Below are 26,679 nucleotides of genomic sequence, written 5' to 3' on the forward strand. Positions count from 1 at the left end.
GCATAATGTCCTCCAGGGTCACCCATTTTGAATAATATTGCATGAGTTCCTTGTTTTTCAATGCAGCTAGTATTCCATTGTGTGAATATACCACAACTTCTCTACCCATTGTTTGTTGATGGGCACTTAGGTTGTTTCCAATGGCTTGCTATTGTGAACAAAGCCACGATAAACATGGGTGGGCATTCATCTAAGGTTCTTTTTTTTTTTTCATCTAAAGTTCTTAAACAATTAATATATAATAAAAAGATAAGAAGTCTCCTCTGTTGACATTTTCAGCCTTGGAAATCCAGTAGGGTGTGAGCTGTGAGTTGATTCCAACTCCATGAAAGCGAGAGAGTTTACTATGAGTGGGAATCTACTTGAAGGCAAGGAATTTCAGTTTACCTCTAGGGCTTTTTGAAATACAGATCATTAAAAAAACTAGTGATTCAGCTCAAAAATTCCACTCACTTCACTGTTTATATCTAGAAGAGATTTGCCATCTGAATCTAGAACCCACCCTCAAACAATGAGATCTGTGATTTTACTCACTTTACAGTCTGCCAAGAGGAATGAAACACTTTATTTTTTTATTTATGGAGCTGTGATCTTAGCCTTTGCTTACAGAAATTGAAGGCATAAATGATCTAGAGGGGGCGGGGGAGTTTTCCTTGTCTACTTTATTACCCATCCTTGGTCAAATGGTGAAATGTTCTGAAATAATGTGAGTGGGTTTTCCTCTTCTTTTGTATTCTCAGGTTTGCTTCCTTGATACTTTTATTCTTGTGGTTGACTAGTCTTTCCTTGCTCTCTGCTTCGTTATGCTTTGATTGAGTGACCAGTCAAAAGTAATAAACTGGGAAGCCTAAAGATAATTATTCTTAATGAGTACATAACTCCTCCAGAGACGCTATAATCTTGAGTACTTACTAAGGTCTCTGCACTTACGGTTGAATGATGAGTTTGAACCCAGGTTTCCCCAGGCCAAATAAGTTCTCAGAATGTTCTCTAAACCACTCATTTCTCGAAAGCGTTTTCCCCAATTTTTTGTTAGTGTCAGGGACCAAATGGTGGTTGTGTAGTCACCTCACCATGCATGTTCTTAATGTTTATTTCCCAAATGCCCCTCACTGAATGCCAGAATGGTAATAATTGTTTGAGACCTTAGCCTACTAGAATCTGTAGGGCATTACTTTTTCTGCTTTTACTAGCTCTGGTCTGCAGCAGTGCATTCATTGTGAAATTCTCAAATTTGCCTCTCAATCATAGATTGTTTAATTTGTCAAACTCTTACAAACATTTTGAGCCTGCCCAGCATGTGCACATAACTTCCTTCAGAATAGGATATAAGTGGTTTAATCTTTGCCAGCAAATATCATAACCAATGTTGTTGGTAGTCATTCTGTCAATTAAACACAATTTTTAACTTCTCTAACTTGTTACCAAGATCAGTATAATTTCCACCCCAAAATATTTGCTCTCTTTTATATACTATCTTTTATATATTATCTGTTTCTCTTCAGAGAGACACAATCAGGTTTGGGAGGTTTTTCTCCTCATTATTTCTATTTGATCAGTGTTCTCCAATAATTATGTAATGGGATCAGTGTTTCTATCTGAGTACATGTGAGATTGTAGGCCAAATGCCTAAGGGTCAGGGCAAGATCCTGCAGGGGTAAATCAGTGACATCAGAGGGTTCTGATTCTTTAAGCCAAGATAGTAGAGAGTCTAGTTTTATCATTTCTATATGTTATTTCACATTCCCTCCCCAAAACACTACCGATAATGATAAGCTTTTTTTCTCTTTAGAATGCCTTGCAACCTTCTTCTTTGCAGCCTGTGGGTGATTATTTTGTATGAGCTCGTGCAGTTAAGGAAACAGATGTGCACATTCACTGTCTTGCCCATGCCCACAAAGCTAATATTTGGCAGAGTCAAAATTACTGTTAGAACTCGAGTCTTACTATTATTTCTTCTGATCCCCACACACCCCCTCTTCTCAAAGATATGAAAAAAGGATCTCAGGCACTAGTCTTTGTGCCTTTACATTATCCCATGACAAGAGTCAGACAAGGCAGAAGTAAATGTTAAAGAATATATTCACATTTTCAAAGGCATCATACTGAATGCTTAGAATGAACAAGGTCTCGTTTGCCTCTTGGCTGTGTAAAAATAATTGGTGAAAAATTAGACATTTTAAGTATCTTATACTCTTATTCATATTTTGTAACTGGTATTTAAATTTGAAAGAAATGTATCTGATTTTTTTAATAAAATTTTTATTTTATTGTGATTTTAAAGAAAGGTTACAGAAAAGTTAAATTTTCATTCATTCATTCTTGCTCATTTTGCCCTCACTCTCTTCCTCCCCACTCCTTCAGTTCATTTTTTTAATAAATGTGTTGCATAATTACCTACCTTGCTCCCCCCCCCCAGTCCTCTTGCAATGTACCTCTTATTCTGGGCTTTTGTAGTATGTAAAATGCCTAATCATATATTCCTTTTAAACAATTCTTTCCTTCATCTGTTCCAATGTAGTATTCATTATTTATCCCCTCTTTTCTTAGTTTCTCCCCAACCCTCATGTCAGTCCTGTTTTGTAATATTTTATACTGTTATGCAGTATTTGTTCTTTTGTGACAGATATTTCACTCAGAATAATGTTCTTGAGGGTTATCCGTGTTGTATAATATTTTATGAGCTCCTTAGTTTTAAGTGCTATGTAGTATTTCATTGTGTGAATATACCATAGTTTTTCTATCCATTCATTTATTGATGGGCATTTGGATTGCTTCCATCTCTCTGCTGTTGTGAATAACGCAGTACTAAACATGGTTGTGCAGTCATATCCATTTTAAGTGGAGAGTATTCTATAATACTGTTGGAACAGAATTCAAATCCTCATTTCTGATCATCAAATTGGATCTGTAACTAAAAATGTCTTCTGTTAATTCCATTCTGGTTTGACCTTGAGTGTCAGGTTAGTAACTGATTAGCGGTGGAATTTGAGGAACCAGCCTTCGAACAGTAGTGGCCGATAGTTTTATGCAGAGAGTTGCACTGCTATCCCACCTGCCACTCCATCCACCAGCAGCTCCTCAGAAGCAAGATGAGCAGTCTCCTCCAGTGTGATTTATAACTCAGAAACTCAGTGTCCAGGAATGGTTCAAAGCTTGTAGGCAATCTTATTCCAACTTATAAGAATGACTTATATAGAAATTACTTTACATCAAGGTAGAAAAACCAGTTGGAAGATACTTGTCTGGAGCTGCTGAACTTGGCCATTGACAAATGTGGTGCCATGTTAGTGTACGCTGTGATATGACTGACTGAATAACTGATTATATAGGGAGATGAGATTGCCCTTCCTGGATGCTCCTGTAACTTTCTCTTTCCCTTCTTTTTTTTTCTTTTTTAAATCCAGCTTCAAACCCTGATTCAGGAGACTGACCCTGGTGCTGATTATCGCATTGATAGAGCTTTGAATGAAGCATGTGAATCTGTTATACAGACAGCCTGCAAGCACATAAGATCTGGAGACCCAATGTAGGTTGTTTTATTTGTGATCTTTGTCCATATCGAATAGTATTTGGCAGGGCAGCTCAGGACACATGACTTTTCAGTGGTTTAAGATTGTAATTAAAACTTTGTTGAACAGGAACATATACCAACTTTTAACTACTAACTAGTGTTGGGATTAAAGCTTGGCCTCTGCCTCATTCATGTAGATACACAGACCCAGCATTTTGATGATATTTCTTCACAGTGATTTTGCATATACAAATCTATACATCAGGTTCTTTAATGGTCAAATGAAAACGGGCAAAACACTGAGACTACAGTGACATGTGCTTTAGCTCCAGACTTCTTATCCTAATTGTTCATTGAGTACTTTGAGTACTTGATAATCATTAGAAAGTGGGAGATGTATCATTGAAACAGAAAGCAAAATGTAGTTGAGGGGGTAGTGATGATTCCAGAATGAAGGCTAGAGTTGCATCTAGGAAAGCTTTATAAATTCTGAAATAAAGTATTGAAGTCTACAGTCAGTTTTGTTCCCTGAGATGAAAAGACAGCTCTTCAGCCAGGATGTAAGAATAGGCTCCTTGTTCTCCATAGCTCTTTAGAGCCCAGAGCTGACAGTGCCCAGCAGTGAAACCAGTGCAGTTCACGTTTATCAGCATTCTGCCATTAACAAACTCCTGCAGTGGTAGTGCATTTAAAGCTTTGCATGGCTGTGAAGATAGACTCACTTAAGACTAATTAATCAATGTTAACAACAAGTGCATCAACTAAAGAGGAGTAGGGAAGAGGGAGGGAGGAAAAAGTAACACAGATTAAATGAGATTTAGGAGACATCAATCATACAATGTATGGGATTTAGTGGATCCTCATTCAGACAAACATAGAAAGACATGATATGGTTGAGAATATTTGAAAATTGACAGAGCATTGCATTATATTAGGGAAATGTTATTGATTTATTTCAGTGCAGTGGTATGTTACTAGAAAAATTTACCGTTAAAAATTGTTCATAATTTAAAGCATCTGTGTGCAGGTATCATACAAGTTGAATTTATGTTAAGTGACTAAAGCTAATATAAGGCATAATCACTGTCATTTGAATGAGTTTAAGAAATCTAATAAATCACAATAATAAACATTCTTGAGTGCCCTAGGAAAAGAGTTAAATGTTTTTTTTCCCTGTTGAACAAGGAAATACTGATCTTTTAAGAGTTCTAGATCTGTCATCAAATCTCTTATTTTAACTTCCTCTGTGTTCCTTGGCCAGGATCCTCTCTTGTCTGATGGAACATTTATACACAGAGAAAATGGTAGAAGATTGTGAACACCGTCTCTTAGAGCTGCAGTATTTCATCTCTCGAGATTGGAAGTGAGTATATTGAATGAAGTACTAGTGAGTTGAATTACCTCATATCTTTTTGCCTTCATGTCAATATCAGCAAATATTTTTGAAATACTAGGTAGGATGTTATTTTTGTTAGTTTCCAAGATGGGTGACCTGATTTGATTTAAAAACCATTCTTCAGTTGTTTTCAGAACAGTGTCTAAAAGGCAGAGTCAGCTCACTACCAGTCCACTACCAAGCATTCGTGTTCACCACTGGTTTAGCAATCAAGACCACAATTCTGATACCACAGACGTCTATTCAGAAAGTACTCTGGCACCTGTGGGGACAGAAAAAGCCTCTGCTTTTTTTTCTGATGTCTCTAAGAACATTATCGTGCATTGTTCTTTTTATTGATTTGTACTGGGCATGAGGATTTGCTTTTATTTTTTTTAACTATTCAAAGTTATTGGATGTATTCCATCTTAAAAGGGTCTTATCAATAAATGACAGCTTGATTCTCTTAATTCCCTTCTTACGCTGCTAGCAGACATAGGACGGAGACAACCCTGAGACAGAATCTCTGTTGTTGTTGTTGTTGTTGTTGTTGTGTGCCATCGAGTTGGAACAGACCCGTAGCTGGCCCTCCAATGAGTTTTCAGAAGCAGTTAATCCCTCTGGAGAAGATTGCCCATTCTTCTCCTATGGGGCAGCTGATGGATTCAAACCACATGCCTTCAGAATTGGAGCGCAATTTCTTACCAGTAGGTCACCAGTACCCTCCTTTTTCCTCATCTGTTTTCCTTTTCTCACCCCTGAAAGATATCCATCTGCTCCCTAAGTTAAGCTACCCCCTAATTCAGTTGTATAAACCAGAGTGCTTAAGCTGTTAACTTTTACTGGGTTGTAATATTTTCCCACATTCTCTACTAGGAAGGAATTAATTGAAGATTCCATGTGCTTTAATTTATTTTCCCTAAAATTAGTTTTAAAAGGAATATAGACAACTGAGTGGGCATTTCCCTGTCCTTCCTCAGGACGTCTAAACCAAAACCTCGTAAGTGTTGACTGAGTGACTGCCTTCATCCAAATCATGGGGCTTTTCCTTCTTCTCTAATCCTTTCTCCTGAGATCGAAAAGTGCTTCACAGTCCTGAGACCTAACTCCTCATTAAATACTGGTTTCTCCTGTTCCCTCACCCTGCCTCCTCCAGAGCTGACAGCATAATGCACACACAGTGGATCATCCATTGGTCTCCTTTGGAGAAGCAGCAGGCTTATTGCCTAATTCTTATCTCCTAGTTCAAACTGAAATGTCAAGGATTTTTTGCTTTTATAATTGATGAACATATTCAGATAACCTCAAAATACAACTGCTTAAAATATTGGAAGACTCCTTGCATGGAAAAAAGGAGAAGCCGTTTTACTGGAGAGGAAGCTTGGTGGGAGATTCTGTTGTCCTGCAATTCCTAGCTTGAGTTTACTGATTCTAGAATATCAAGTAAAATAGAACTTTATTCATGCTTAGGAAAAAAATATATATTTTCTGAAGAAACAGTGAGGAATTCCCTACTGTAGCTACAACTTGAGTTTTCTAATTTCAGCCAGGATATAGATGTCCTGATGCTAGTGTTAAAATGTAAATATCATTCATAGCCAAAATAGCATCTGTGAGCTAAGATTAAAATCTTCTGTCAGTGTACACCCATGTTTATCGTGGCTTTGTTCACAGTAGCAAGGAGTTGGAAACAACCCAAGTGCCCATTAACAAACAAATGGATAGAGAAGCTATGGTATATTCACATAATGGCATACTACGCTGCATTGAAAAACAAGGAACTCATGCAATATTATTCAAAATGGGTGACCCTGGAAGACATTATTCTGAGTAAAATATCTCAGTCACAAAAAGACAAATATTGCCTAGTGCCACTGCTGTAGAATGGGACTGACATCAGGGTTGGGGTAAGACAGAGAAAAACTGGATAAATTATGTATACTGCATTGAAATAGATGAGGGAGAGAACAATTTAAAAGCGATATATGATAGGGTATTATGGTTATCACAAGAATTCAGAATTAAGATTGCTTAGTGGACTGTACGTGGGGGGGTGGTGGGGGGAATTGTATACCCATGAAGGAATTTTACTTTTCAAAGAGAGGAGCGAACTTGGGGGGAGGGCTGGGCAGGGAGAAAAGTACAAAAATCCAAAATCTTTGTAAATGTTCATTAAAATTAACTTAAAATAATTTTTTAAAATCTTCTATTATAAGTTTAAACTCCTAAAAACCTAAAACTGTGTGTTCATTAAGAACAAGATTCAGGACTACTACTCTATACCCCCTCTGTCCACTCTCTAGGAGGTAATTATCAAGGAAAAGTGCTTTAGTACCTGTGTGAAGGGAAAGCATAATAAAGAGTGATTATTTTATCTTTTAACTACTCATTTCATAGGCTGGACCCTGTCTTATACCGAAAGTGCCAGGGAGATGCTTCTCGTCTTTGCCACACACACGGCTGGAACGAGACCAATGAGCTCATGATGACTCCCGGAGCTGTGTTCTCCTGCTTGTATAGACACGCCTACCGGACTGAGGAGCAGGGCCGGAGGGTACGTCCTCAAAACAGTCTTCATTTTTAACCTCTCACTTACTTTGTTAATTAGTTTACTCTGTAATGTTAAGATGTCTGTCACCTAAGCCTTTCTAACAAAAGACAGCATCAGTGACTCAGAAAGCATCGAAAGAAGATGGAGGAAAAACACAGAATCACTGTGCCACAAAGAACTGACACTGAAAAATTTCAGGAAGTACCATGTGAACAGGAGTCGATGGTAGTGAAGGAGGAAGTAGAAGCTACATTAAGGCACTGGAAAAAGAAAGCCCTAGGAATTGATGAGACACCAGTTGACTTGTTTCAGTTAACAGATGCAGCCCAGGACGCATTCATCAGTCTGTGCCAGGAAACTTGGAGGATAGCTGTCTGGCCAACAGATTGGAAGAGGTCTCTATTTGTTTCCATTCTCAAGAAAGGTCATCCAACAGAAGGTGGGAGCTAACAATATCATTAACACGGTGCCGCAAATGATGGCAAATGTGTTTCTAAGCCCAGTCGTCAATTTAAAAGTGTGCGGCAATGTGTTAATACCACATGCAAGCAAACTACTGCTGAAGATCATTAAAAACTGACATACATAGGGAACTGCCAGAAGTTCAAGCAGGATTTAAAAGAGCAGTGACACCAGGGACATCATTGCTTGATGTCAGCTGGATCCTGGCTGAAAGTAAAGAATAGCAGACAATAAAGTGGCACTCTAGAGCATGATCAGCATGGGTAAACAAAAGAATACCACAAGAATGTCTGTTTGTGCTTTATTGACTATGCAAAGGCATTTGACTGTGGGGATCATAGAAGTTGTGGCTGACATTGAGAAAAATGGGAATCCCGGACATTTAGTTGTGCTCATACAAAACCTATACGTAGACCAGGAGGCTGCTGTGCAAACAGAGTAGGGGAACACTGCATGGTTTAAATTAACATAGGAGTGCATCTGGGTTTTATTTTCTCTCCAAACTTCCTTAATCTGTATGCTCAGCAAATTATTTGAGAAGCTGGACTCTGCAAAGAGGAAGGTGGCATCAGAATTATAGGGAGACTCATCAATCACCTAAGTTATGCAGATGAAACAATCTTGCTTGCTAAAAGTGAGAAGCACTTGTAGAAGATCAGAGAATGAAGGCTTCGATATGGATTGCATCTCATTGTCAAGAAAACAAAGATTCTTACCACTGGACCAATAGGCAACATCATGATGGATAGAGAAGAAATTGAAACTGTTAACAACATCATCTTGCTTGAATCCACAGTTAACACCCTTGGTACCAGGTGTCAGGAAATAAGGAGACACATTGCACTAGGAAAATCTGCAGTTAGAGACCTCTCCAAAGTATTTTTATGTCTCTTTGAGGACTAAGATACGTCTGATTCAGGCCATAGTCTTTCCGATCACTTGCTGTGCATCTGAGAGCTGGACAGTGAATAAGGCTGACAGAAGAATTTATGCCTTTGAGCCGTGGTGTTGGAGAAAAACATCCCATGGATGGCCAAAAGAATAAGCAAATACGTCTTGGAGAGGGTGCTGCCGGAATGCCCTTTGGAGGCAAGAATGATGAGGCTTTGCCTCATATCTGAGTGCATGTTGCAAGGAGGGTCTGTTCCCTTAGACATGATGCTAGGAAGGATGGAGGGTCAGTGAAAGAGAGAAAGACCCTTGACCGGGTAGTTTGATGCGGTGACTGCCGCAGTGGACTCTGTGTGTCAGGAAGTGGGAGGATGGCACAGGATACAACAGAGTTCAGAACTTTTGTTCATCACATCGCTCTGCATGAGTTGTACTCAGTGGCACCTACCAACAATAACAGGAAGCCTTTCTAATATAGCTCATGGGGAGGGGGGATCTTACACTATGAGAAGCTTTGTCCATTGGATATACGAACTACTGCTCTTACAGCTTCATGCTGCCTGGATTTGTTTTGAACAAAATGAATAGGGGGAGAGTTTCAGTTTTTCGCTTTAAATGACCAAAATCTGAGTCACAAATGGACAATTAAATTCTGCTGCCCTAATTTTACTTAGCTTTAAAGAGCCATTAGAAGCTTTTAGCCAAGACACGAATAGTTGTTTCGGTTTCTGCCCTTAGCAGCTGAAACCGTTGTGTGTCTGTCTGTCAGAAAGAGCCGTCTCCGCCCTAGTTGGAGGAAAAGCCACCATGCCTTGCTCTCTTGATATTTGTTTGCCTGGATTGCTACCTCTTTGGGTGGTTGCGTGTGCTTGGCTCTCAGGCAGCATTTGCTGGTGCCACACTGACCTGTCGCTCATTCTTCAGGGTGGCCTTTTTCATTTTTAATCCTTCTGAGATACTTCATGGCATTTCGTCTGTGCTTTCATTAGAGAATGTAGAGATGGAATCCACATTCATATTTACAAATGCCTCTTCTGTGCTCAGTCTGTCCATTAGTCTGACTGACTCAGAGTCTGAAGGACTGAAACTGGGATCCTGGGAGGAAAGGCCATACTTTAGCCACTGCCTTCTTTGCTGACTTTTGATTGGAATTTGTTGTTGCTTGCTTTCCCCCTCCGCGTTATGATTGATTGATGGGGCAATCTATCAAGTCAGTTCCAATTCATACCAATCCAGTAGGACAGATTAGGTCTGCCCCCTGGAGTTTCCCAGGCTGGAATCTGTACGGAAGATTGCTGCATCTTCTCCCCCACAGAGTAATTGGTGTGTTTGGACTCTCACATTTTTGGTTAGTGGCTGAGTGATTTACCCCTGCATGACCAGGGCTCCTTTCATTCACCATCAAATCCACTGCCAGTGAGTTGATTCTGATTCCTCAACCCTGCAAGACAGAGTACAGCTGTTCATTGAGTTTCAAGGGTGTAAACCTTTAAGGAAGCAGACTGTCTCATCTTTCTTCCCTGGAGTGATTGGTGATCTTGAACCTCTGAACTTGTGGCTGACAGTGCTTTATCTGCTATAACATAAAGGCAACCTTCATTAACCACTTGCCCACTGTTGTGGTTCATATCCCACTCATCGTGACCCTCCAAGAAGACAGTTCACATCTTCCTCTCCTGGAGTGCCTGGTGAATTCACATCTCTAACCTTTTAGTTATCAGTTCAGCACACAATGCTATACACCACCAAGGCTCCTTCCTCAACCACTCAACTCCTAAATCCTCGGACCCTAGCATTTATTAAAGCAAGATGTAACTTTTCTTAAAAATGACCAGGAATGAAAAGGGCAGAAGGTTGGTATATGGTCTTTTTTTTTCCCAGTAAGGGAGACTGCCTGTCATCTGTCAATGATGACTATCTCCTAGCCCTTTCCAGAAATAATTAGTTTCCACCTGCTTTACCTTCTGTTGAGTCTACAAACCCCACCTACAAGATCCTGATCCTGACTAATAGTTAACCATTGTTTCTACTGTTTCCAGCTTGTTCTTTCTGAGTTTAGCTAAGTCTGAACTCTTCCTTTGCACTGTGTAGTTTCTATCCTAAACTGGATCTGTCTTTTCAGATTACAGGCATAAAGTTGCACATCAGTTTTGCTAAACAGCAAAACTCTGGCAGACCTAATGTGAATGAAGTTAGTTACCTTGTATCTGGTCATTTGGAAAAGTATATCTTCCTATATATATTAGAAAATGCTGACTGTATAATTACATTACCAGAGATACAGGCTTTGTAGAGTCCTCCATTTTAGAAGGATTAAATTGTTAACTCTAGAAAAGACTTAGGGTATACTATTTGGGACATAGAGTTATTTGTTAGTTATCCGACAACATATTTGCTCTTTTCCAGTGTTGTGTTGTTTCGCTTTTCACCTTTTAAGGTGATTCACTTGTCCTTTCTCATGTAGCTCTCGAGGGAATGCCGAGCTGAGGTCCAGAGGATCCTGCACCAGCGGGCCATGGATGTGAAGCTGGACCCTGCCCTCCAGGATAAGTGCCTGATTGACCTGGGGAAGTGGTGTAGTGAAAAAACAGAGACTGGACAGGTAGAGCTCACTGAGTATCTTGGTCAGTCCTTCTGTTAATAACACTGTATGTTAAACATAAAGACCATGAAAACCATCTCTGTATTTCCTTCATGAGTAGGAAATTCATTTCATCTTGGCTTTGTTTTGTTTTTTTCCTTTCCCCATTTTATATAGTTCCTTAAATCCTTTTGTTATAAGGCAGATTATAAAGATTTACATAAATATGAGTATAATTAAGGAGGATACATACCTTGGAACAATCCAATGAGGCATATAAGGCACCTGATTACCTTGAGGCTCCTAAAAGTGAACTATCTCAAGGCAGGAACACCAAGCAGTAAGGAATAGTTCCTTTAAAATCTCACCAGTACTAGAACTAGGAGTGAATTCAGGTTCTCGAATTCCATGTGTGGCGGCAGAACAAAGTCCCTTCTGGGGTTCAAGTATTAAAAAGTCACAGGTACAGGAGTTGGACATTTTACATAGCAACTCAGAGTTGTTGGGTGTGAAATATCATGTCAGCTCTCTGCTTCCTGAGCCTACTACAGCTTCGTGGGGTTTGCTATCTGAAACTTGAGTTTGTTCTGAAACTGAGTTTGTTATTTGAATGATGGAACCTTCTGCTGTTGTTCCTGCCCAGCGAGGCCCAGCATGCGGTGGTGTGGAACCCCATGGGGCACAGCTTCCTCTCTCCCACTGCCCAGTAAATGTTTAGGAGGCTACGCTACCTTGCGTCTCATCGCTCGGAAGTGAAGTTTAAGAAAAGATGACAAAAGTAGATTTTTCCTCAGTCATTTATTTCACTCCCAAAAATGTGGTAGATTCCCTGCATATCCCCAGCCCCCTCTTCTGACAGTTGTGTGGTTCTTATGACCCCTCTGCTCCCCCCTAATTCTAATTCTGAAAAAGGGAATTCTTTTTAGATAGATAGATAGATAGATAGATAGATAAAGGGATTCTTGAAGTTAAACTAGGAAAAAGAAAAATTTACTCCCAAAGATTTCAATCTAAAAAGCCACTACCTCTAGATTTGCAAGTTCAGCTCAGTTCTGCAATGTGCATCTGGCTGAGCACATTGATAGGCTTTGATAAAGTGGGCTGGTAATTATGCGGGAAACCTCTTTTTTAAATCTTTAGTAGTAATAAATTAATACTGAGACATAGACCCCACCATTTCTAAAGCCCAGACAAGACACCTTCTAATTATCTTTCCTACGGTCTTACAGTGAAAAATCAAATAAAGCTCTGTGTTCTGTTCAGTGAGGTATTTTGGTTTTAAACAAAAAGGAGAACCATTCACTAGGAAGAGACACTGTTATCACAGTTTCCCTTGATCGTTCACATACCTCACAAATGCCGAAGCTTTGCCTTCTCTCTGCAGGAGCTTGAGTGCCTGCAGGACCACCTGGATGACTTGGCTGTGGAGTGCAGAGATATCGTCGGCAACCTCACAGAGCTGGAGTCGGAGGTGAGCCAGCCGGGTGCAGCTCAGGAGGAGAGTGCCCTCTCAGCTGACTCTCCTTCGTGCTTAGTGTCCTGGCTTCTACATCCTTGAGGATGTAGCTTCCCTGGGAAACAAAAGAAAACCTAATTATGTTCTCCTCACTTGCTTTCTAAAAAGGCATATTATACTGCTTCCGGTTTCCTTTCCTTTCCATCGCTAGGAAAGTAGTCTCACTATAGCTCTTGGGTTTTCTTCAGAAATTAGTTATCACAGTCATTTAGCATGACTTTATCCTTCCCTTAAGAAAAAATAGCAGTTATTCTTCTCTTAAGTAAAAATAGCCGCAGTAATTCAAATCTCTTCCTTATATTTAAGAATTCTTGTTCTCTTATGTAGATAACTTGGTAATATATGTTTAATAAAATAAAATCCTGAGACTTTCTATCAAACATGGTAAATTGAAAACATAGGTCTATCTCTATTCCATTTTAAAACCCACTAAAATATTAAAAATGTATTTTGAAAGGCCATACATTTAGGAGGAAAATAAGAGGAAATTGTGGAAGAGAACAGAAAGCAAAGAAATAGACTGGCAGAAGAGCTGTTAGTGAAAGGGACTGATCAGATGCATGTTCATGCTGGGGCTGTTGCTCCCCGCCACCAGCAGGCCTTTCTTCTCTGAAGAGATTCAGAATGATATATACAGAGATATTTTAAAACAGTGAGATTTAGGGATGAACTGTGTGAGTTGTCCAGGTCAGCAGTGCATAAAGTTACCTTACTTGTTCTCATTGCCAGCAAGTTGGAACTGACACATCACTAACCCTCCACTGGGTTTTCAAGGTTGTAAATCTCACAGAAGGAGGTCGGAGCCACTGGTAGATTCAAACCACCCGAGGTAGATTCAGACCACCCGAGAGGTACGGCCTTTGGATTAGTAGCTCAGCTCCCGAGGGGGGTGTGAACGTTTTGCAAGAGGATGTTACTTCCTCAATTCCTGCTGCACCAGGATAATTCTAATTAAAATAATTTTATGCCTGTTCGCTGGAGATAGCAGGATGTCATCTGATTTGAGGGCAGTGATCTGGTTCATAAGCTTATAAACTAAGGATAGATGTTGGTTATCCCTCTTTGCATTTTCATTACTTAGCATTTTGGAAACTCGCCAAAGACTTTACACACTCCTTAGTATTATTGTTAAATATTTTCATTCTTCATCTTTACTCTGTCGTGTTTTTTCAGTATAGAAGGAATCTACCTCTAGAACTTTTGTCTTTCAAAGTAGAACTTGGACCAATTCTGCATATCCAATAGCTATTTAATGTAATTATTGGAATTATTTGTTATTTACCCATCAAATCCTACTGATTCAGAAAAAGAAACGGTCCCTCCCCTTTCCCTTCCCCCTCCCCGCCTGTGACCTTGACTCTTTCCAAAGCATACTTATTGATGGATTCCATCTTCTACAGGATATTCAAATAGAAGCCTTGCTGATGAGAGCCTGTGAACCCATAATACAGAATTTCTGCCATGTAAGTGATGTTTGGAGAAACTGGTTACAGACAGAAGCAGATTCCTTGGGACTCACCCCAAGTGTGTTGGATCCATCTGCCTTCTGTGTACTCCTGAGTGATAGCCAGCTTTGGCAAGTTAAAGGTGAAAATGAAACAAGACCAAGAGAGAGGTGCCACTACCCTGGGCCAGCCTTAGTTGATTACCCTTTGTCTGTAGCCAGGTGTAGGGTTGGCAACAGTTGTGAGATGCCCTTTATAAGAAAGCCTGCCACAGAGAGGCCTCCCTTTAGTTTGGCTGAGCTGTTTCTGATGGTTCTATCCAGAATTTGTTACCAGTAGTAGTGATTTCCATGTCTAAGCTGTTCCTGTGCAGCTCAGTACTTACTGAATCCTGTTTTATCACTTTATTCACATATTTAACTACCCAGATTGTAAACTATAAGAACCTAACAAACAATTATGGTAGATATTATCCCCTAAGCCAACCACTGGCATCATCTAAGAAATTCAGGCACTGTGGAGTGCATATTTTTGTGGAAGTTGCATGCAGAGTAACTTGTGATGTAAATTTTACTCTGTTCAATGTTTATCTCATTCTTACTTGTAACATACCTTGTTTGCTAAAGCCTCTAAAATTAGTCCCGTTTGCATAGTCCATGGACTAAGGTCTAGTTTTTGTTCACTAACTGTTCAAATGAATGGAAATGTGTGCTGCCTTTCTCAGGACGTGGCAGACAACCAGATAGACTCAGGAGACCTGATGGAGTGTCTGATCCAGAACAAGCACCAGAAGGATATGAACGAGAAGTGCGCCATTGGAGTCACCCACTTCCAGCTGGTCAGTAGCCCTGGTATCGGCTTCCTGTGTTGGCTGCTTGGATGGTTGCTGAAAACCTCCCTTTTCAGAGCATCTCTTTACCCTTTTTGCGAAGTCACTTTTCTAAACACAAACCGTTTTGCTTCTGTTGTAAGCAAATAGGTTTTCCTCTACTGAGGCTTGCCCTATGTTAGGCTCCTAAAAATGCAGTGACAAATAGGACACAGTCTGTATCCTTAGAGAGCAGACAGTTGGTTCAGTCGGAAGAGAGAAAAGCAAAACAAGCTTTTCTTCCACATTGCTTACTTTTCTATTTCTTCTAGATTTCATTTATGGAAATATACATGCTGATTTAGTACACTAGTTTAACAGTTGCTACATGTCTGATTTAGTGACATTGAATACACTCTTCCAAATTGCTTAACCATTCTTATGCTCCTTTTCTGAGCTGTTCTTCCTCCGTTAACATTAACTCATGGTCTCCTAATCCTATAGGTCTAATTTATTGCTAATTTAATCCCAGAGATAATTCTCAAAAGAATCTCTTCTAAAACCGTATCTTCTTCTAAGTGTACCATAAACCAGATAAAATCCCTGTCCTCATGCACTTTTACTGTAGTAACAGAAAGACATGAAATCAAAGCTGCAAGTAAATAGTTCAGTGACTGTATAAAGACAAATAAAGGAATCAGGAGGAAACATGTGAGTAGAAACCTCAAGGAAGTGAGGGAGCGAGCCTCACAAAGATCTGGGAGAAGTGTAAGGGAACAGGATGTGCATGATTGCAACACTGAGTAAGCACAGGTGTCCAGACAGCGCATAACAGGGAGGCTGGAGGATAGAGACACACAGGACAGGTTGTGAAGGGTCACTTACACAGTTTTCTGAAAACTGACAAAAATGTCACCCACCAGTAATGACTGTAACTCGCTGCACAGCTTCTGATTTTCTTATCTTTCAGGTTCAAATGAAGGATTTTCGATTTTCTTACAAGTTTAAAATGGCCTGCAAGGAAGATGTGTTGAAACTTTGCCCCAACATAAAAAAGAAGTATGTAACATTTAACTGATTATCTTGTTACCCCCTGATTAAGCCACCTCATCAGTCCAGCAGGATAATGCCTGTGGGCTTCTTCATACCTCCTTTGGCGTAGTGGGGAGTCCTTGGATGGTCAGTCTTCATCTCTCTCTGGAGGCACAGGTGGTGGTAGTTCTTTATATGGAGAGGGTCATCAGAGACACAGTGTCGGCACTAAGAGCTGCATTCCTCTGCAGTGACATGTATTTAACCAAGCATGTGTTGAACTGTCCTTGTGCACATCCCTCACTGGCTTCTCCTCCAGGCAGGGATGTGTCAGCGTGAAGAGTGCTGCCAAAGTTTTAGGATACACGCAGTTCTACCGTTGATGTTAGCACTCTGAAAACCAGTGATAATGACAGAGAAAGGCTTTCGGAAGGCTGGGAAAGTGAGTTATGAATTCTGGAACTCGCAGCTCTCCAGCTAGTCTCAGCTTTCTCCTTTTCTTGGCAGGGTGGACGTGGTGATCTGCCTGAGCACCACCGTGCGCAATGACACCCTTCAGGAGGCCAAGGAGCACAGGGTATCTCTGAAGTGCCGCAAGCAGCTCCGGGTGGAGGAGCTAGAGATGGTAATCCTCACACTTTCATACCAGGAAACCACAGTACTGAGGGCATCAGACAGACTGGAGGACTTTAGCCACTATTAGGATAGCTAAGACTTGGAGCCACATGTTATTATGTTGTTAGTTTCTTGCTTCACTTTTATTTAAATCAGTTTTTTTTTCTCTAGCATCATTAAAAGAAGCACTAGAAAAGTTTCACAGGACAGCTAGCAATAAATGTTGGAGAGGATGGGAGAGATTGGAACTCTCATGAGATTCTTTTAAGAATTATCTCTGGTGGGATTATAAAATGGTACAAACACTCTGGAAGGCAGTTTGACATTTTCTTAAAAATCTAAATATAGATTATCCCATATAATCCAACTATTCTACTTCTAGGAATATACCCCAAGGAAAATAGAATTGTGACACGAATGGATATTTGTACACCTTTGTTCATAGCAACGTTATTCATAATAGCAAGAAAACGTAAATAGAGCAAGTGTCCTTCAACAAATGAATGGATTGAGAAATTTCAGAATATTCACATAATTAAATGCTTGCAGTAAAAAGAAGCAACAAAAATCAAGGATTGCAGCCTTCAATATGGATTGAAGCTCCACATCAAGGAAACAAAGATTCTCACCACTGGGCTGATGGGCAGCATTATGATAGACAGTGAAGAGATGGAGATTTTGTTTTGTTTTGTTTTTTAGTTTTAATGAACATTTACAGAGATTTTGGGTTTTCATTCATTCATTGTTGCACTGTTTTCTCCACCCTCCTCCCCAGTTCGTTCTTCTCCCCACCCCCATGTCTGTTTTAGTTGTCCAATTGCCACAGTGCTTGTCAAAGCCAATTCTGATGAATCTCCTTTGTCAGTGTGTCCTTTGCCATTCCCTGTCACTCCTCCCTGAGAGAGACTTCACCCTGATTCATAAGGAAAGGGGGATGGTGTATTCTCTTAGCTACTTCCTGCTGAAAAGGAACGCTGTGGGTTTCAGGGTGAAGGTCTTCTCTCACTACTCTAAAGGGCCCCTTTGGCAGTAGGAAACACACAGACTATTATGGATATTGATTTTGGAATTTAGATGCACTGTTATCAGTTGTGCTTAGCCGTACATGCTCATATCCTTGAAGATGTATCATGGAAGTGCTGCAGCCTTCAAACTGCAAAGCAGCAAGATGTTCTTCCTTTATCTTGAGTTTCAGCTCATTTTTCCTTTGCATCTCAGTGATTTCCTCTGGGGTGGCTAGTACAGGTGATGATTCTGCTACAGATGGTGATTTACCAGAATTGCTGAGTCAACCCGAGGGCAGGTCAGTAGTGATGCAGCTCCCGCCGGGCTGCAGCTCCCGCCGCCGGCTGTAGTGCATCTTTTTACCACTAAGCATAGTAGAGTTCCTCCAGCAATCGGGTGATGAGACTATCCACGTTCAGCTCCCCGTCCGCCATCTTGTCGGCACTCCCATTTCTTTGTCGAGATGGAGATTTTTAACAGCTTTAGTTTGTGTGTCTCCACAGTCAACACTCTTGGTACCTACCAGGAGCCAGGAAATCAAGAGACAAATTACATTGGGAAAGTCACCTGTCAGGGACCTCTCCAGAGTACTGAAGAGCAACGTCAGTCTGGAGACGAAGGTGCACCTGATGCAGGCCATAGTCATCTCAGTTGCTTGCTATGCATCAGATAGCTGGACAATGAATAAGGCTGATAGAAAGAGAATTAATGCCTTTGAGCTGTGTTGCTTGAGAAAAGTATTGAATATATCATGAGCTGCTAGGAGAACAAACAGGTTCATCCTAGAGAGCATGAAGCCTGGCTGCTCCTTGGAGGCAAGGATTCTTTCTGGCTTTGTCTGACATACTTTAGTTGGGTATGTTGCAAGGAGGTCCTTGTAGAGGGACATCATGCTTGGAAGGGTGGAGGGACAGAGAAAGAGAGGGAGACCATCAATGAGATGGATTGATACAATACCTGGGGTAATGAAGGTAGGTGTGTCAGCGACAGTAAAGTTGGCACAGGATAGAGCAGGTTTCAGGGCTGTTGTACTTAGGGTTGCTATGAGTTCCAAGCAACTCGACAGCAAATAACAACTGTATGACGTGGGAGAGTCTAGAGAGCATTATGCTACGTGAACTAACTCAGTTCTATAAGGACAAATACTGCTTGAGACCATTATTATAGAATAGAACAGAACAGAAATAGTAAGATGTATATAAAAGTCCAAAGGAGAGAGAGTGAGAAATTACTAGGATAACAGTGATTGAAGGAGTGACGGGCAATGAAGGAATTAAGAAAGATTCAGTGAGAACCTGTAAATACGGGTTTAGTAATAGGCATAGATCAGTAGTGATTAATTTTATAAAACAATAGATGTAAATGATCATATTTAACACAACGTGAGTGAAGGAATGTGTAAAATAGTGTGTGTGAATGAAACAATTTATATGAATTTTGTATGGAAACCAATATAAAGTAAAAAAAGATGCAGGTCAGCATATTCAAATTAATTAAGCTTATTACAAACATTCTTTCTAAAATTGGGGGGTGGGGGGGGAAATACAGTTGTAAGAAAACCTGTAAGCCTGCTGCATAACCATTGACTCAGTAACGTCCACGGAGGTTCTTCCTCTCTCTCCACCTTGCTATCCTTGATATAAGGATAGAACTTCATCCTAAGGTAGTTTTCCTTCCTGGTCACAGGTTGGCTGCTTAGAACAATTGGGCCATCTGCTCCATTATGCCCACTCTGTGATAGGTACCAGTCTTCAGGGAATACCATTCACTGAGTAGCGTATTGATCATCGAGGTGAAGTGATTATTAAGAAGACAACAATATGCTCTGTAGGCAAACATTATTCTTTTACTTTTGAGGTTAAACCTATATTGAGACGACTCAGGAATATTATTGATAGCATTTGTTTGTGGATCACAAGTTGCATAATCAAATTTTCTCAGGCATGCATATTTCCACCATAGTCTTGTTTAAGAGGAACTGGCCACATTATTGTATTATACAGTAATACAGATTGGTATCATGCTGTACTCTAGAGCCTAGTGGTAAGAAGCTGTGCAGCAATCCCAAAGGCACGCAGTTCCAATCCACTAGCTGCTCCTTGGAGAACGGTTGACAGTCTCCTGTGCAGTTTACTGCCTCTGAAAACCCAGTGGAGGGTCAGCTATGAATTTATTCTGGTGTCATGGCACACAGGAACAACAACTTAGTCCTCAGCTCTTTCTATAAAATAATAACTAGTATTAACTTTGCAAAGTGGTTTCCACACATCTTTTTTCATCTCATGGCAGTACTGTAAAGAAGTCAGAGTTGCTGTTAGGTGCCATCAAGTTGCCCACAATGCATAGCGACCCCATGAGCAGCATACGGAAACCCCATCCTATTCTGCACCATCATCACGCACTCCACTGTGCTCGAGCCCGTTGTTATTGGCACTGTGTCTGTCAGTCTCATAGAGCATATCTTTCTCTGACATCGTCCCTTTCCCAGCATGTCTTCTTTCAGGGACTGATCCATCCTGACAAAATGCCCAAAGTCTGTGAGGCAAAGTTTAACCATCCTTACCTCTAAGGAGTACCCTAGTTGCACTTCTTCCAAATTTGATTTGTTTATTCTTTTGTCAGTCCAGGGTGTACTCAGTACTCTCTCCAGCTCCACAATTTAAAAGCATCTATTCTTCATCCTTATTCACTGTCCAACTTTCACTTATATATGAAGCAATTGAAAATACCTTGGCTTGCATCGGATTTACCTTGCTGCTGCTGTTGTTACATGCTGTTGAGTTGCCTGAGATTCATAGTGACCCTGTGTACAACATCCCTAAACCCTGCTCTATGCTGTGCTAATCTCACTGTCTCCAACACACCTACCCCAATTACCCCAGTCACTGAATTGATTCATCTCGTAGAGGGTCTTCATCTCCTGCGCTGTACCTCCACCCTCCGATGCATGGCATCCTTTTCCAAGGACTGGTTCCTCCTTGCAGCATGTCCAAAGTATGTCAGATGAAAGCTTCAGAATCTTTGCCTCCAAGGATCAGCCTGGTTTAACCCTTTCCAGGATGAATCTATTTGTTTTCTTAGCAGTCCATGGCATATTCAGTACTCTTCTCCACCACAACTCAAAGGCATCAATTCTCTATCATACCTAGTGATTGTCCAGCTCTCTGATGCATAGCACGTAGTTGCAAAGACCATGGCCTGTATCAGGCGCACCTTAGTCTCCAGAGTGGCATTGTTGCTCTTTGATACTTTGGAGAGGTCCCTAACAGCAGACTTTCCCATCGCAATATGTCTTTTACTCTCCTGGCTGCTGGTGCCACGAGAGTTGACTGTGGAGCCAAGCAAACTAAAGCTGTTAACAATCTCTCCCTTCACCATCCTGATGCTGCCCATTGGCCCAGTGGTGAGAATCTTTGTCTTCTTGATATTGAGCCTCAATCCATATTGAAGGCTGCAGTCCTTGACACTCTGCAGCAGGCGCTTCAGGTCCTCGTCAGTTTCAGCAAGCAGGGTTATATCATCTGCATAGCACAGATTGTTGATGAATCTTCTTCCAATCCTGATGCCACACTTCTACTCATACAGCCCAGCCTCACAGATAATCTGCTCTGCATATAGGTTGAAAAGGTATGGAGATAGGACACACCCCTGGCATTTAAATTATTATCCTCGCTCTTGAGTACATTGAAGAAGTCCTTGACAGCAGGTTTTACCAGTGCAGTATTTCTTATGATTTCTTGACTGCTGTTTGTTGAGATGCGTTTATTGTGAGTTCAAGTAAAATGAAATTAAATCAGGGTAGTGGCATTTCTGCACACAGACTCCGTGTCACTATTTTGGTGGCATAACTGCTGCCACTGTGGCTCTGTAGAAGTTGCAATCATTACGCAAGATCCGGCCAGCAAGTAAGTGTGTAGAACGTTTAACCTCTCCAGCTTAAGCTTGCTTTTCCATGCTGACTCTCTCTCTCATGCAGACGGAAGACATCCGACTGGAACCAGATCTGTATGAAGCCTGCAAGAATGACATCAAGAACTACTGTTCTGCTGTGCAGTATGGCAATGCTCAGGTAACTTTGCTTTATTTTTCTATTATGAAGATATTATTTTAATCATAAATTCTTCATTGGTAGACAGGCTCCATCACATTCTGACCACAAACTGCTTTTCAGTCCCCAACAAGTCCTGCCCTCTTCTTTGCCTCTTACCCATTTCCTTCCCTGTTTCATGTTGCCTTTCCCCATGTATCTGCCTGATAATCTTCTAACCACCCTTTGAATGCCACCTCCTCTCTACAGTTTGGTTTGTTATTACCCTTTAAGCTTGTGGCTTTATAGATAGAATCCTCCTTGGTGAGAAAATCTTATTCCCATTCCTGAGAATTAGAAACGCAAGGAAATGGGAGACACAAAGAGAACCGAATGCACCCCAGTCAGAATACGTGATTACCCATCCCTGGCATACCCCTCAACTAGACCGTAATTCTTATGCCATAGATTATTGAATGTCTGAAAGAAAACAAGAAGCAGCTGAGTACACGTTGCCACCAGAAAGTATTTAAGCTGCAGGAGACAGAGATGATGGACCCGGAATTAGACTACACACTCATGAGAGTCTGCAAGCAGATGATAAAGGTAAGGTATCGAAAGCAAGCAGTCAGAAGTAAAGGGAAAGAAAATGACAAGAACATAAACTCCCTTAAATGCTGGAGAATACAGTTCTGTACTCATCTGTGTCAGCTCTTTTATGTACTGAGCTAGGTTTTCACAGTGTACGGCCCCTTGATTAGCAGCAGCAGCTCAGAATTACAGATTCTTGAGTCCCACCTCAGACCTACAGGAAGAGAAGCTGTGAGGAGAGAGCAGACAGTCTGCAGGAGGCCACTGGGGATTCAGATGGACACTCATGTTTGACAAACTGAACTAACATGGCTTTGGCCCAGGGCTTCGTCTAGTTTTCCTAGCTCAAATCTCTGCTGAGAATTTTCATACTCGCCCCAGATACACTGAATTAAAATCTGTATTTCAGCAATCTGTTAATCACCTCGTTAAAAACATGAGCACTGGGAAAGGAGACTTGATGCTTTGCAGAGTTTGTCAGACATTGTGTAAAGATTGTTGGTTTCAAGTAGAGGTGAGTTCCTCTCCAGGTTAAAATGAAACTGTATTGAAAGACAAAAAAAAAAAAAAAAAAAGACAATAATAAGTACTCAGGGGCCAACCCCTTAGAATTTGGCAGGATGATAGCCCTAGAGTGTAAAGATGAATTAGCCTATACCCTTCTCCCTATACTTTTCACATAGGTTGGCTCGTGGGTAATTCCTAGGTTTTCCCACTGGGGTTGAGTAGATATGTCTAGACATAGTCACCTGGTATATCATTATACTCATGTTTAAACAGTATTTAAGCTTATTAGATGCCATGTTGTTTTCCAAAGCCATATAGGATCAGCACTCTTCAAAGTAACAAACAGATAATAGATATGTGCGAGAGAATGGAGCAAGTGACACGCTAGGGCCTGGAGCTTTTTCAGGCCTCGCTGATTCTCTGGTACCTGGTGATACATTTAGGGTGCTGCTTTCTTAAATTTTCCAGGAGAGAGAAGACTTATTTGAAGTGTAAGGATGGAGCAGGATAGGACAGGGTTCATATCTGTTGTTCATAAGGTCATTATGGGTCACACCTTATGGCACCAAACAGCCACCACCAGACTTATCCTGTGGTGCTAAGTGCCACATTTTTGTAACTATATTATTAAACATTATTTTTTTTGCAGAGGTTCTGTCCTGAAGCCGACTCTAAAACCATGTTACAATGCTTGAAACAAAATAAAAACAGTGAACTGATGGATCCCAAGTGTAAACAGATGATTACCAAGCGCCAGATCACCCAGAACACAGGTAGCATTGCTTTCCTGGTCCCACTGAGGGCAGAACTGAAGTAACATTGAATGGGCTCAGGATCCTCATTAAGTTGGGCACTTTATTGCACGTGAGTTTTATGGGCATGAGTCTAAATGTAAGCAGAATGGCTTACTCCTCTTTTAAAGATAGTCGAGAAGAATGGAATGGAAGTGATGGAAAAGAGATGGCTAGGGAGGAGAAAAACATTAGAAAACCACCCATGAGCGGCCTACTTTGAGCAATCAGTGCCAGTGTGCCCCACAAAGGTGGGGCCTGGAAATTCACAAAGCCCTATGCATGGGGCAGCATAATCTGCTTTTAGAATAGAGACCTAGAGCTTTAAGTTACAAGAGCTTGCAATGGGCAAAGCCTGTTTGCTTTTTTTCTCCTCGATGATTTCAGGAGTGTCTATTGCGGGGAGGTTGCAAGTGTCTGCTCGATTTTCTGTGAGGATGGCTTTGTCTAGAACCACATGTCCCTGTGAGGCTACTATAGAGTAGAAGGGACCCCAGATCTCCATATCTGTTTCACCTTAGTTTATTCCTGATTAGAAATAGTACCGTAAGGCCTTGACCTAGTCAATGATTAACACATCAGTGGTTGTGGTTGTCCCTGTGTTCCTCAGGGCCCCTTTCTGGACAAGGGGTCTCTCAAAAGCTCCCTAATCTCGGTGGATATTTTAACTTTTTATTGTGACTTGAGTGTGAATTCTGTGGAAACATTCATACCCACGTGGAATATTTTGTCACATAGTTACTGCTCTCTGCTCTAGATTACCGCTTAAACCCTGTACTGAGGAAAGCCTGTAAAGCTGACATTCCTAAATTCTGTCACGGAATCCTGACAAAGGCCAAGGATGATTCTGAACTAGAAGGTCAAGTCATCTCTTGCCTCAAGCTGAGATATGCTGACCAGGTAAACTAGCCTGGGCTTGTCACAGAATTCCATATATGGAGTCAACTCTAACCCTTAGAGTTTTCATTTTTTATGTCCCTGTGTACTTTCCCAAGACCTTTGTCATCCCTTCCCAGCCGAGGGACTAAGGGAACAACTAAAAAGCTGATTTCTGCTTCCTTTCTCACGTGAAGCGCCTGTCCTCAGACTGTGAAGACCAGATCCGGATTATCATCCAGGAGTCTGCTCTGGATTACCGACTAGACCCTCAGCTCCAGCTGCACTGCTCAGAAGAGGTAGGATTTGCATGCAAAACTGGCTGTGACCAGAGATGGTCAGGAAAGCTCTTACTGAAGGACTCTACTATGCTTTCTTTCCCTTGATCCTTCAATCAGTGGTTAGTTGAAGGCCCATCTTCTGAGTTCCCCATTGTCTCAGTTGCTGGTTCTCTGTCACGCTGAAGTAGACGTGGCTGAAGTGCTGTAACTGCACAGACTTGTTTCCATAGTTCTCTTTTGAACAAGAGTATTATTCAGCTTTATCTATCTATTGTTAAAAGTATTGTTTTTCTTAGTTCCAGCTCTGTATTCTCTTTGTCACTGAAGAGAAATCCAACTGATTTTTTTATGTTGATCTTGTATCCTGCCACTTTGCTAAATTGAACCACTGTGTCCAATAGTTTTCTTGCTGAGTCTTTAGGGTTTTCTAAGTAATACTACCATGCCATCGGCATAGAGGGATAATTTTACCTCCTCGATGCCAATAGCTTTGTCTATCTAGATGTAGTTTAGTTTGTTCTTTCCTTCTCTTAATTGATCATGGCCAGCCCAGACCTCCTCAACACTTGCCAGAAACATAAACATATTCCCATAAAAGCTCCAAAGAAATACTTATCCTTGGAAATTAGTAGACTTCCCAACTAGGAACAAAATAAAAGTTAGGAACCAACTATACTGACATATGTCAATTTTAGGGGGTCATGTGTTGTTGTTGTTATGATGTGCTACTGAGTCGACCATGACTCATCATGACACCACGATAGTTCTGAACCCTGCTCTGTTCTGGGCCAATCTCACTGTCTCTGACACACCTACCCTCATTGCCCCAGTTACTATATTAGTGCATCTCATCTGGGATCTTCCTCTATTGGACTGTCCCTCCACCCTTCCAAGCAAGATAGGGGTCATAGCTAGCAATATTTCAAAGATTACTCAGAACTATTCCAATAAATTTAAGCTCTTTATCTTTACAAATCCTGGAATAGTCTCGGTATGGACAGTTTAAGGCTATCCTTGATGTCCTGGTTTGCATCTCTGTTGCCATTTGCCTTGAAGAGGAGCAGTGCCTAGTGTCTCGTCCCAGGGGAGTGGTATGAAATCAGGCAAAACTGTTTGGAAAGAGCCCTCATGGGGTTGGAGGCCCACCATAGGCTCCCTTACTTAGGAAGCAGCAGGGGCCATTGCAAGGCACTGTTAGCACGACGCAGCATTGTCCAGAGCCTGTTGTAATTACCTCTCTTGTTGACTTTTGAAACCATTTGCTCATTTCTTATGCTCAACAAGATCTCCAGTCTTTGTGCTGAAGAAGCAGCAGCCCAGGAGCAGACAGGTCAGGTGGAAGAGTGCCTCAAGGTTAACTTACTGAAAATCAAAACGGAAATGTGTAAAAAGGTAAGTACCATCATATCCCCACCACGCACTTCATTCTCCTCTTTCTCTTCTTCACTTTAAGGCTATTTGCGCACCTGAATTATAAAACCTAAAATCTGCATCAGGGAGTTCTGCTAGCTAAGTAGTAAGGACATTGTCACTTATCAACCCAAAGATGGGTTGTTCAGGTCCACCAGCTGCTCCATGGGGAAAAAGATGGACCATCTCCTCCCATAAGACTAACACTCTTTGAAAACCCTCTAGAGGGTCAGCTGTGAGTTCCCACTCAATGATACAAAAAAGTCTGCGCCTTCCTTTGCAGAATTTACTCTGTTCTATTTCCTAAATTTTCCATTAGCCTTTTTGACCATGAATTTTCTGTAATTTGAATATTGAAGTTCAACCATATTCTGCTACAGTTCTTTCACGCACACTAATTA

The 26,679-nt window shown here is 41.0% G+C and overlaps 1 protein-coding gene across 2 annotated transcripts in view; it reads left to right on the forward strand.

Moving 5' to 3' along the window:
• Nucleotides 1-26,679, forward strand: part of GLG1 (golgi glycoprotein 1) — a 124,755-nt gene that overhangs the window by 94,100 nt on the left and 3,976 nt on the right. For both annotated transcript variants that reach the window (XM_006878609.1, XM_006878610.1), the window contains 15 exons: nt 3,408-3,529; nt 4,776-4,877; nt 7,287-7,443; nt 11,258-11,395; nt 12,759-12,845; nt 14,291-14,353; nt 15,060-15,173; nt 16,114-16,202; nt 16,683-16,800; nt 21,772-21,864; nt 22,291-22,428; nt 23,570-23,693; nt 24,469-24,611; nt 24,785-24,886; nt 26,153-26,260. In XM_006878609.1, the coding sequence (XP_006878671.1) occupies nt 3,408-3,529; nt 4,776-4,877; nt 7,287-7,443; nt 11,258-11,395; nt 12,759-12,845; nt 14,291-14,353; nt 15,060-15,173; nt 16,114-16,202; nt 16,683-16,800; nt 21,772-21,864; nt 22,291-22,428; nt 23,570-23,693; nt 24,469-24,611; nt 24,785-24,886; nt 26,153-26,260 (1,698 nt within the window). The remainder of the gene's footprint in view (nt 1-3,407; nt 3,530-4,775; nt 4,878-7,286; nt 7,444-11,257; nt 11,396-12,758; nt 12,846-14,290; nt 14,354-15,059; nt 15,174-16,113; nt 16,203-16,682; nt 16,801-21,771; nt 21,865-22,290; nt 22,429-23,569; nt 23,694-24,468; nt 24,612-24,784; nt 24,887-26,152; nt 26,261-26,679) is intronic.

This window comes from Elephantulus edwardii, unplaced genomic scaffold (genome assembly GCF_000299155.1).
Source record: "Elephantulus edwardii isolate Elephantulus edwardi_28Jun2011 unplaced genomic scaffold, EleEdw1.0 scaffold00001, whole genome shotgun sequence".
Lineage (NCBI taxonomy): Eukaryota > Metazoa > Chordata > Mammalia > Macroscelidea > Macroscelididae > Elephantulus > Elephantulus edwardii.